The 11367-nt window shown below is 30.8% G+C and overlaps 1 protein-coding gene across 1 annotated transcript; it reads left to right on the top strand.

The window, feature by feature from the left end:
* Positions 1–1321: 1321 nt before the first annotated feature.
* On the top strand, positions 1322–5628 carry LOC121122690 (uncharacterized). Its single transcript, XM_040717718.2, has 3 exons — positions 1322–1391; positions 1454–1687; positions 4727–5628. Exons 1-3 carry the CDS (start codon positions 1322–1324, stop codon positions 5137–5139), a joined length of 717 nt encoding a protein of 238 aa, XP_040573652.2. The 3' UTR covers positions 5140–5628.
* The last annotated feature ends 5739 nt before the right edge of the window (positions 5629–11367 follow it).

The raw sequence follows: 11367 nt of genomic DNA on the forward strand, positions 1-11367 counted from the left end.
CCTTTAGAACCGAAGAGAGGAGGAAGAGGAAGGTGTAAGTCTAATCTTACAGATTTAATATGTGAACATGTATAATTTATATACTTTAGTATGTAAATATATAAAATTTGTTTTCCCTTAGAACCAATTTTGAAAAACTTGCCACTCCCCATGTATAAATTCCAAACTCTGCCTATGTTCAGAGCATTGATTAGGGAAATGGTAGGAGAGAAACCAAAATCCCACATTAAATAAAGTTTTCTTTTTTAGGGGTGTCTGCACGATTATATATTCTATATATTATAAAATTAGTTTTTTGGGAAAAATTTAAATAATCCACTGCTAGTAACAAAATATTAAATTTTTGTAGATTTTTTTTAAAAATCCGCTGCTATTCGTAAAAAATTAAATATTTGGGAAAAAATTATAAAAAAATTAAATATCAAATATTAAATTTTTTGAAGAAAGATTTAAAAAATTCACAGCTATTGACAAAAAAATTATTTTTTTTTGAAAAAAGATTGGAAAATAAAATTAAATTAAGAAAAAAGTTCAAATATTAAATATTAAAAAAAATTCAAACATTACATATATTATTTTGAAAAAAATTGAAAAATAAAATTATTTTGAAAAAAGTTCAAATATTAAATATTAAAAAAAAATTCAAACATTAAATTAAAAAACATATTAAAAAAGAAAAAAATTTTTTTGAAAAAGATTGGAAAAATAAAATTATTTTAAGAAAAAAAAGTTCAAATATTAAATATTAAAAAAATTCAAACATTAATATATAAAAAAATTAAATTATTTTGAAAAAAGATTGGAAAAATAAAATTAAATTAAGAAAAAAAGTTCAAATATTAAATATTAAAAAAAAATTCAAACATTAAATATAAAAAGAAATTCAAATATTAAATTTTCTAGTATATATAGCGCAAAAATTCCTTAATTTGGGAGGCGGGTTACATCCACTCCCTTCCCCTGCGGACATCCCCATTTTTGTTTCATTGAAGTAACCCATGTATAGATTTTTAAAGTATAGTTTGTCTGGGATAACTCATTATAAAGTTTATTTTGTCTGGGAAGACTCATTCTTAGCAACAAACGTGTGTAGCTTAAACTCCTAAGAGTTTTAGCGTAACATTATTGTCGACATCCTCAACAATGTTTATTTTAATTTTAAGGTGTTTATAATTATTCTTTCATGCTTGAGAAGAGAATTGAGTATCAACGTATGAGTGTCTTCCATATTAGTACAGTGAAGTTTGTTTGCTCTTTGACGCCTTATAACTCCGAGCCATACCGGTTCCTACCCCTAGTATAATAATAAATCAAATTGACCATGTTTTATTTTTTACAAGAATGTCTAATCTTTCATCTTCTTTATAGAAGGTCACCCTCATCCATGCTAAGTAAGTGACATCCCTCAAAATCTATCTGAATGAAACAAGAAACTCAATAAATAATGCTTGAGAGAAAGAAATTGTTACGAAAAGAAGAAGTCATCAACAAATAAAAGTCCGAAGTCGATATTTACATTTACGGTTTATATCTCCGACCTTGCTCCTTGGAGTACTCACTTTGTTCTTTCATGTGTCTTTTTCTCTACGATATAACTACGGCAATGGTTCCTACTATGTTGGAGATGTGGACAATCACGGAAAACCAAGTGGTTTTGGGGTTTTCTACAACTCATCAGGAAATTTAGGTAAATTGGTGGTGGGATATTATGTCCATAGTTTTTGAAGAGTTGTATTCTTCTCCGTTTTGATAATGTCAACTTTTTTGTTGCATCGGATGAAGGAAACGAGGAAATAAAATAGGCAAACATGTTTTTTTGCGTTTTAAATACCTACATACCTTTAAATGTGTGTACGTCCTTCGACCTGTTGTCTTTGGTCATATCATGTCAATCAGTGGCAATCTTAACCTCTTATTTCAATATTACAGGGGTGTCCGCTGTAGCCACCTCAAATAAATCCATTTTCGTTTTTTACTAGAAAATTTAATATTTGAATTTTTTTCCAAAAAATTTTATATTTCGAATTTAATTTTTGAATTTTTTTCCCAAAAAATTTAATGTTTTGTAAACAAATGTGAATTTTTAAATTTTTTTATAAAAAATTCAATTTTTTGATAATAACTATAGATTTTGGAAATTTTTAGAAAAATTTAATATTTTTACAATTTTTTTATAAAAATTTAATATTTAAAATTTTTTTTGTCGAAATTTAATATTTAAAAATATTTTCCCAAATTTAATATTTAGAATTTTGTTTGTAAAACTTTAATATTTAAAATTTTTTTCAAAAAATCTAAATTTGAAATTCAATTTTGAAAATTTAATTTTTGTCAACAGCTATGGACTTTTGAAATTTATCTCCCACAAATTGAATAATTGAATTTTTCTTTCCAAAAAATTTATTTATTTGTTGTTAATTTATGAAATTTTTTCCAAAAAATTTAATTTGTCCATTTTTTTTCCAAAACCATCCAAAAAATAAGCCCCTCTCAAAATACAATCCGGTGGACGCCCCTGTGGTTACAATTATTCTAAAGATAATTAAATTGTAGCAATAATAATACAAGACTGGCATTGTAAAATTATTGTAGTAGTAATGATCTAGTCCCGGATGCAAAAAAACTGGGCAAGTGCCCATCCTCTTTTAGCTCATAAATGTCAATTCTATAATGAACTTATGCAATCAAAAAATACGCACACTTTTATATTGTACATGCTTACATCTCCTTATATATTATATGCATAGTTACCATTGCATCTCCATGCTTTATGGAGACACAACATACCTACATACTTTTCAATATAAATGTAAATGATTTATACCAGCGGCTCTCAAACTCTGCCTTTTAGTAGTGGTATGTTGAGGCAGGAAATTATAGATACATGGAAGTTGTATATCGATGCCATTTTGTTTTCTTTTTTCTCCCCCGATTGAGTCATATTTAAACTCTATACACTTACGATTCTTAGTGCTTAATTAGACTTTAAATACATTTCCATGGTAAGTAATGAGTTGTATGTTGAATTTTATAAATTCAAAATTTTTGTACAAAATAATTATTTACATATTAAATGCGAATGTCTATGTGCGCCCGGTAATCAGGATTGATTAGATTTTACATGTAGCTTTTTAAGACTCCAGTGACGATACGGGTAATCATTTTTTTTTTTTTGGTCTTTCAGGGCATGGCTGCCCTAAAATAGCATTTTCCTAAAAAACAAACTTTTTGACAAACAAACGACTACTTCATATAAAGCAAAAAATAAAGACTAAAATTCTAAGAACTATTCTCGATACATGTTGTTATGTATATTTGCATATTTTTTTTTTAGAAGGAGGCTATAAGGTTTAAAGAAGAAAAAAAAAGAAGAAGACAGAATAAACAAAGGATTTTCGACACTAATATGAAGGTTAAGCGGTTGGCGCATGAATATTTTATCGTCTCTAAGTCTAATTATCTCCTTTACATATAGCGGGAATCATTCTTAAAACTGAACGGTTTGATCTTTTATTTCATATGAAACAGAAGTGTAGTTTAGAATTAATTTTAATTGCTTAATTTCCCGGGCAAACCTTCTCTAGTTAAGATTAAAATTTGTAATAAAAAACATGTGAGGATCTTTGCCGAAATTTTCCTTTTTTTAAATGTTAAAGACAATATAGGTATTAGGGGACTATTTTACTAAGATATATAATTATTGTTTGAAATATAAGAAACAATGACCCATTTTGGGAAACGGAAAAATCTCTTCTTTATTCCTTGTATCTAGACTTGCATGGTTGAGTAAAGGGTTCATACTAAGTGTGGAGATATATTCAGAAACGTTCAGGCCTTAGTAAAAATCCTCCGCCTAAAGTTTAATTGCCAAAATGAGGTATGCTTCTATTAAAAAAAATACTATATGCAAGATAGCGTCAAATTATGTAGTCACCGTTATAAAAAAACATGTAAGAAGTTTAAGATTAGAAAAAAAAAATGGTGCTAATGTTCGTTTTGTTCATTCTTTAATAAATCCTTTTGGTGTTGGGGAATAAGTAATTTCGCATTTTTCACTTTATTTCAACGCTTTCAACAAAGTATTACAATAATCCGATTTAAGCCAAGTATGCCCCGTTCTGTTGGATAACTTGTTGTCAACAAGAATCCAACTTCAAAATACCCTTCTCGCAGAAGCCCTTGTCCCTTATTGGCAAAAAACTTGGACAACCCATTTTTACAGGCCTCTATTCAGGCCAAATTTGTACCCCCAGCCATGTTGGCCATATGCAAGAACAGGTTGGAGTAACGTGGTGGCAGATCTGGACTCTTGGGTGGATGTATAAGAAATTCCCATCCGACCTCCCATAAATTCTGGCGTGTCATCACTGATATGTGTGTGGCCTGGCGTTGTCTTGATAATGTTTTGTTGTAGCTTCAAACCGTCAAGTTATTCACAGTAGAGGGGGGAATTGAGTGTGTGTGTGGGGGGTCGCTTGGACCACTGTCTTCATCGCCTTCGACGTGTTTCCCCCTTTCAGATTGCAAAAATTTAATTTATGACACATGATAATGACATAAATGAAAAAATAATATTTTGTCAAAGGAATAAATTGATTTTTTTTTTTTTTTGCAAAAGAAAAATCATAGTAAGGTACGCCCCTACATGAAAAAACGACTCTCTAAAAATTTGGGGAACCAAAGATATAATTATTGAGTAGTAATTCTTTTCCATGATTGTTTTTAGAGTATAGAGGTGAGTGGAGAGATGGAACTCCAAATGGGAATGGAACATGGTATGGAATCAATGGGGATGTATACGAAGGAGACTTTATGAATGGGATGGCACATGGCCATGTTGTTCACATCACACCCAATGGGGATAGCTTGGAAGGCGAATTTCGGAAGCATAAAGCTCACGGCAAAGGCGTTCTTCGAGGAAAAGATGGTCATAAAATAGAAGGATATTTTAAGAGGGGAATGGTTCATGGACCTGGAGTATGGCATGGGCCAAATGGGGATACGTATGAGGGAATGTTCCGTATGGGTAAGCCGACTGGTTTCGCCAAGGTATTTGATAAGCAAGGGAACTTGATGTATGAAGGAAGAGTGGAACAAAAGAAATTACCTTTTGAAATTAATATCACCTACGGATATTAAAGGGAGATAATTCACAAGACGTTTGTCTTGTATTCAGACAAATAAAGGAATCAAAAATTCTTTAAGAAAAGACAGAATATGATGTATGAACATTTATTCATTCCTCTCAATGTTTTCCATTGGCCTCTTAAATAATTATGATAATGATAATTAATTATTAATATTAATTTGAATGATAATCATGCTTATGTTTAATTTTTACTTAAACATTCCTATGTATATGTAATTATATATATATTTATACAATAATTAAGGACTGAATCTTAACTTTTTTCTAAGTTAATTTTATTTATATAATGATTTTAATTGTACTTACTCACATGATATATATATATATATATGTTTGAAATTTATAATATTATTTTAAATATTCTATACTAGAGATTACTTTTTATATTAGAAGTTGTAAGAGAGAAAAAAAATTATAGCAAATCAAATTATATTACTTAAAATCCTACTATTTATTGAAATATATTGATAAAACCTTCATTTGACTCCTTATTAGGAAATATGTATGTGTCACTATTAGGGGTGTGAAAACTGTCAAAAACCTTTACGAGTGTAGATTTAAAAGAAGTATATGTTGTTAGTAAGGAAGATGGAATATACTTTTACCTTTATTAATTATTCCTCCGTAATTTTAACAGCCAAAACGTATTATAACCAAAGGACATATATATACCATTAGAAGAGTAACGTGGGCAGTTCATATGAATGGGAAGCTTTATTTGTTTGTGCATTAAACAGCTGAAATTCTGGTCAACAACGGATTATAAATTATTTTTAAGTTTGAAAAAAAATATTGACTTTTGCGTATATAATTACTTCTTATTTTCTGTTACTCGATTCTTTCATTTGGTTGACTTGTTATTCTTGCAGTTCTTAACACATTTTCTTTGATTATACTAGCTAGTATGCAAGCAAAGGCACTGTGCATACAGTCATCTCTGTGAGCCCGTATATCATCTCTTTTTTTAACGTAATGCTTTTAAATTTTTATGAAATCAAGAACAAACAACTTAACAGCTATTTGTAATATATTTCTATACTATATTTAACTATATTTTCTATTGTATATGTCCTGTGTCACAATTAATAGTAGCTTTGACCGCCTGCAAACAGATTAACAGCTTTTGAAAATGAAATCTGTGTACATGGCGTGCAACGTTGTCATGATTGCATCGCGGAGCGAATCCAAATTTGGATGAGACATTCTTCTCCAAGACACCTCAAACTTCAAAGCCCAGGGGGTTCAAGTCAGGGCTGGAAGAGGGCTACATAAAGGTAGACCAAAAGTCCGCTATATAGTTGCAGCAAAATAAGTTTTGGCTATTCTTGGCTGTATGGGCTATAATGACTTCTTGATATTATAGGCAGTCCGGATGGAGATAATAGTCTCTGTAGACTTCTTGGCACTGAAACCGGAGTGGAGGAGATCGGACACGGGATGGCTTTTATAGTGTTGGTCCGACAGTTTTACACTTAATGACATGGTGTAAAAACAGACCTTGTTTATTTTTGGCGGTCGTTTGGTTGTCTAATGAAATATAGTAATTAAAAGAATAAAGGGGCAAAATCGTTATTAAATGATACTGCAGCATGTCTGTATTAAATAGAACATGCACTCTTTTTTTCCCCTTCCTTTTTTTAGACCAACTTGGGGATATTTTTCCAATCTTAATTATTAGAAAAGTAGTTAATAAATCAAGGAGATAATGGAATTGAAACAATCGTCTAATAAAAGTCTTACAGTTAGAATAACTTTATTAATTAATGATTATTATGATAATATAGAGTTAATAGGTTAAAAAAATCAATTAATTCCTTTAGATATTCATTTCGGGATTGTTTAAAGTCAACTCCTTCTATGATTTTATCTGTATGTAAAAGAGGGAATTGAATTAAAACAATCGTGTAATGAATATTCATCGACTTATTGTATTATTTTCTTAAGACAATAATCCTTAATCTTTTTATCACTACAAGTCCTACAGCATTTTACAATGTTTTGAGGTATATATAAAACATGCTCAACCAAATGCTTCATTTGTTATTTATATAATCTGTCAAGTAGTCCTTGACAATGCACCTCGGATCTTCGAAGAACCTTGTTTGAGAACCACTGCCCTAAAGCTTTTATATTGCAATGGTTTTAATTCAATTGTCGTTTTTATTTAGTAACTATTCTAGTAATAGAAAAGAAGAAAAAAATAGTCTTTACTAGATTAAGAAAAGAGTTTACATTCCTAGCATTTTCTGAAACAAATGTGTGTTCATTATAACCTATTTAATATCTTTCAACGAGTCATTATGTCATATATTGTTGATCATAATGAACTGTCATATTAGGGTAATTACTGGCAAACATTTGCTACTATTCAAAATTAATAAATTACTAGCAAATTGATTTTTTATGCCCCATAATTCAATTTAAATATTCACACATTTTTTTATAAAGATTTATTTGTTAAGCCGGATAATTTTTTTCCATGATCAGTTAATTTGCTTATAACAGCCTATTTTTTGAACCCCTTGCTATGGATGATTAAACCACCAAAAAAGCTTTACAAAATTGTTTTTATTTTATTTGCCAATGTTTAGATTATAATCTACCTACCTATGTTTGTTAGGAAGGAATGGAGATGATAAGTAATCATTGGGGTTTCAAAGCACATTTACACATATACCTTGTGGTAAGGCATATATATATATATAGGTATAATACAATATGGTAAGTTAACACACACAAAAATCAAGAAAATGAGAAACGTCTCAATTATTGTTTTACACCACATATCTAGAGAGTGTGAGGTAATATCATGGACCAATTGATGACAAACAAAAGTGTAAACTTTTGCTACACTGAAAAGAAGTAAAATATTAAAGCTTTATATCAGACTTCTTTAATAATATATCTTTCTATTTTTCAAAAGGATTTTCTTTGACTCATACCATGGCCTCCAGCCTGGGGTTAAAGTTGCTACAACACTTCTTGATGAAGGCTCCGGACATAGCCACCCACTGCAGTTCTACGTAGGCTTTAAGGGCATCCACATTTCGCTGAGGGATAATACATACTTTCTTCTCGATTACGCCAAAAATGACGTATTCGAGAGGAAAGAGTCTGGTGAGGAGCGTTGTCCAACCTACGTTTAAACTTTAAGCAAGTCAATAAGTTCTGATCTCTCTTACGTAGTTAGCCTTGGTTGCTGTTGAAAGCTTTTGCTGATATCGCCTACATAAGAGCCTTCCCAAAATCCTTCTCACATCTTCTAACTGTCGAATCAAAGACATTGAAATCCTTGGCATTCTGCCTCATCTACTTTGCTGGATTTATGGGAATCTCGGTGTTCACGTCCTCCATGATCCCGATTTTTTGACGTTTAATGCTAACAAGGCACCTCCCAAGGCTCTAACTTAAAGACAACATGCTTGTAATCTTGTAAACAAGACTCCAAGAGCACCATTCTACCTTCATGATCTTCTCGACACTCACTTGGGCGTGGAGCAAATCAGACACTCTTTACCTTTTCGACTCCATGCTGACAACTGTTGATTTTTAAAAGTTTGTCTTATTATTTATTAACTGGAATATACCCTACTTTTAATAACGCAGCCCACTATAATAAAATATTCACCCTAAAGTATTCCAGATTGATTTTATGTCGAGTTCACGATTTTACCTCGCATACTGTATATTAATAAAGCAAAGTTTCTTTGTATGATTGTTTAAAGGAATATAAGGTATTATTGATATCAGAATTGACAATATAACCATGTTTATAAAACCTACCAGTCGTTTTCCATGTAGCATCGAGGGTGTATACAGAGTCCACTTTATATATTGCTCCCTGAGATGTATCATATTTATATTCTTTTTCTTCGAAATAACAATATAGTCGTATTCATGAAATATCCCAGGAGTTTTGTATGTAGTATAGAGCGTTAATACAGGGGGAACTGTATAAAAAATACGGAATGTGAAATATAATTAGGTGTAGCAACGAGCGTGTATAGATAAAGTACAGGTAGTGAGTGCTATCAAGACTAAAGTACTCCTCACGTCTTATTTTTTATATATTATTATTCTTCCATTCTATGGAAAAGAACACATTGAAGTGATATAAGTATTCAGTAGCTACGTATGATTATGTCCATGAAAAACAGAGCGTAACACTCAGGATTTCATGAAGAGTTATCTTCTTTATGTATCAAGCAAAATTTGTCTTTTAGCTGACGCCAAATTACTCCAAGCAATGCCAGGTATACCGTTATTATAATCTCAAAGACTGATAATTTATTGATATATTATAGGCTTTGTATTAAAGTTTATGAGATTAATCGATACACCCAAGAATGTTATCTGTGATTTACAGATTTAATTTGATTTATAAGACCTAATTTTGCCCTGACATGGTCTTTCAAATAAAATCTAACATATTATCTTTATTTATTAATGTCAAGAAACTTTTGCAAACTTTTAATTATAAATTGGAGTGCCTCTTAAGGGTTCATCCTAATAATTTGTTTATAGGAATTGACGATAATTCCTGAAAAAGTGCACAATTTGATCTAACTTTTATTTTAAGAAAAACCATTCTAGCATATTTCTGTGTTGACGGGTCACATATTGAATAACGCTTATCATTCATTCGCTAGTGATGCAAAACTCCATAAAAGATTAAGTATCTTACAAAATTTTAAGAATAACACTATTCAATTTAATACAGAAAATTTTCCACTAAATACATTTGTAAAACATTTATTTAAGACGCCATTTTTTATTGTCGCATATACATAAATATTTGCAAAGAAGTTACCTTTATATTTGCATAGATAAGTATAATTGCTATTCCGAATTGATTTTATTTCAAATGCTTTGGCAGATTTATGAAAGATTAAGGGATTACAGGTCTACCTAAGCCTTCAATTAGCTATACAAACATAATTTGTACAGCTCAATAGAGAACATATACTTTTTAACAATTTGCCAATATACCTCAATTATTGAGCTTTATAATTGTCATTTTTTTGTTTTATTTGTCTTGAACGAACATTTTCCCTAACAATGTTTATATTTCTCAATACATATGTGTTGACATAAAATACAGTCAAATCCGGAAAAGTGAATTCTTCGATGAGAGCAATAATTTTACTATTATCCCAATTAAGGTACTAAGCGAAGTGAAGAAAAAAACTCATATTTTTGGATTAGTTAATTACATTGCTGACTTACACAATGAAATAAGACAATTTGTGATAAATATCGAAATGTATTTAAGTATTTCAAATATAGTTGGTTTATTTTTTCAAAGGAAAAATGTTTATTATTTTTTTCAATTTCGTTAGCGGTGGCTTGTCAAGTCCGTTATATTGAACGAATCTTACATCAATAATAAATTAATAAAACACCGTTTGGTAGTCTGTCTATCCGTATGTCTGAATGTATGAAAAACAGTCACAGGGTGCACTGTATATAGTGCCCTCCCCGATGGGCTCTTGGAGGATTTGCCTTGAACATTTTTGCCTTGAACGTGTCCACCTTGTATGTAATCGCCTTGTAAGTGAAGCGTTAGCCTTGGGACGTTATCACCTTGTAACTCTTTTGCCTTGCGACGTGTTTGCCGTGTACTGTTTTGCCTTGCACCGTTTTCACCTTGTTTTTATTGCCTTGGAATAGAGAGAGTACTACTTTTTCTTAGTTATATATTTTTCGGTTGAATTTTTACCGTTGTATTCCAGCTTTGAGAAATTAGAAACAAAAAGGTAAAAAAGCTAGACAATCTCAATTCTTCAAACCTTAATATTTAGGATTCAAAGCATTTGGAAGGAATCATCGAAGGCTACTGCTGCGGTCCGTTGCAAAGAATCAATGGCATATATATGCAGTCCATTTCTTCATCAAAATGCCATGAAGATATATTGAAATCGCTACTTACACCAATGATTGTACTAGAGTTATACAGGGTGCGGTTTTACAATTAAGAATTTGCGAGACCAGGTTATACACCTTTTTATTTCTTAAACTATTTGAGATATTTACAAATCCATTTATATTCAAACGTAGGGACCCTTCATGAACTTCACTGATCATTCAATCCAACCACACTCAGCCTCAATCTCGGCCTCCAACCTGGCACAGAACCTGCTGCACGCCTTGATCGGGTGATCTTTAATCTATATTATTCACAGCGTCCATAATGGAGGCTCTCAGAGAAACCAAATTGT

Source organism: Lepeophtheirus salmonis, chromosome 8, assembly GCF_016086655.4.
Source record: "Lepeophtheirus salmonis chromosome 8, UVic_Lsal_1.4, whole genome shotgun sequence".
Classification (NCBI taxonomy): Eukaryota; Metazoa; Arthropoda; class Copepoda; order Siphonostomatoida; family Caligidae; genus Lepeophtheirus; species Lepeophtheirus salmonis.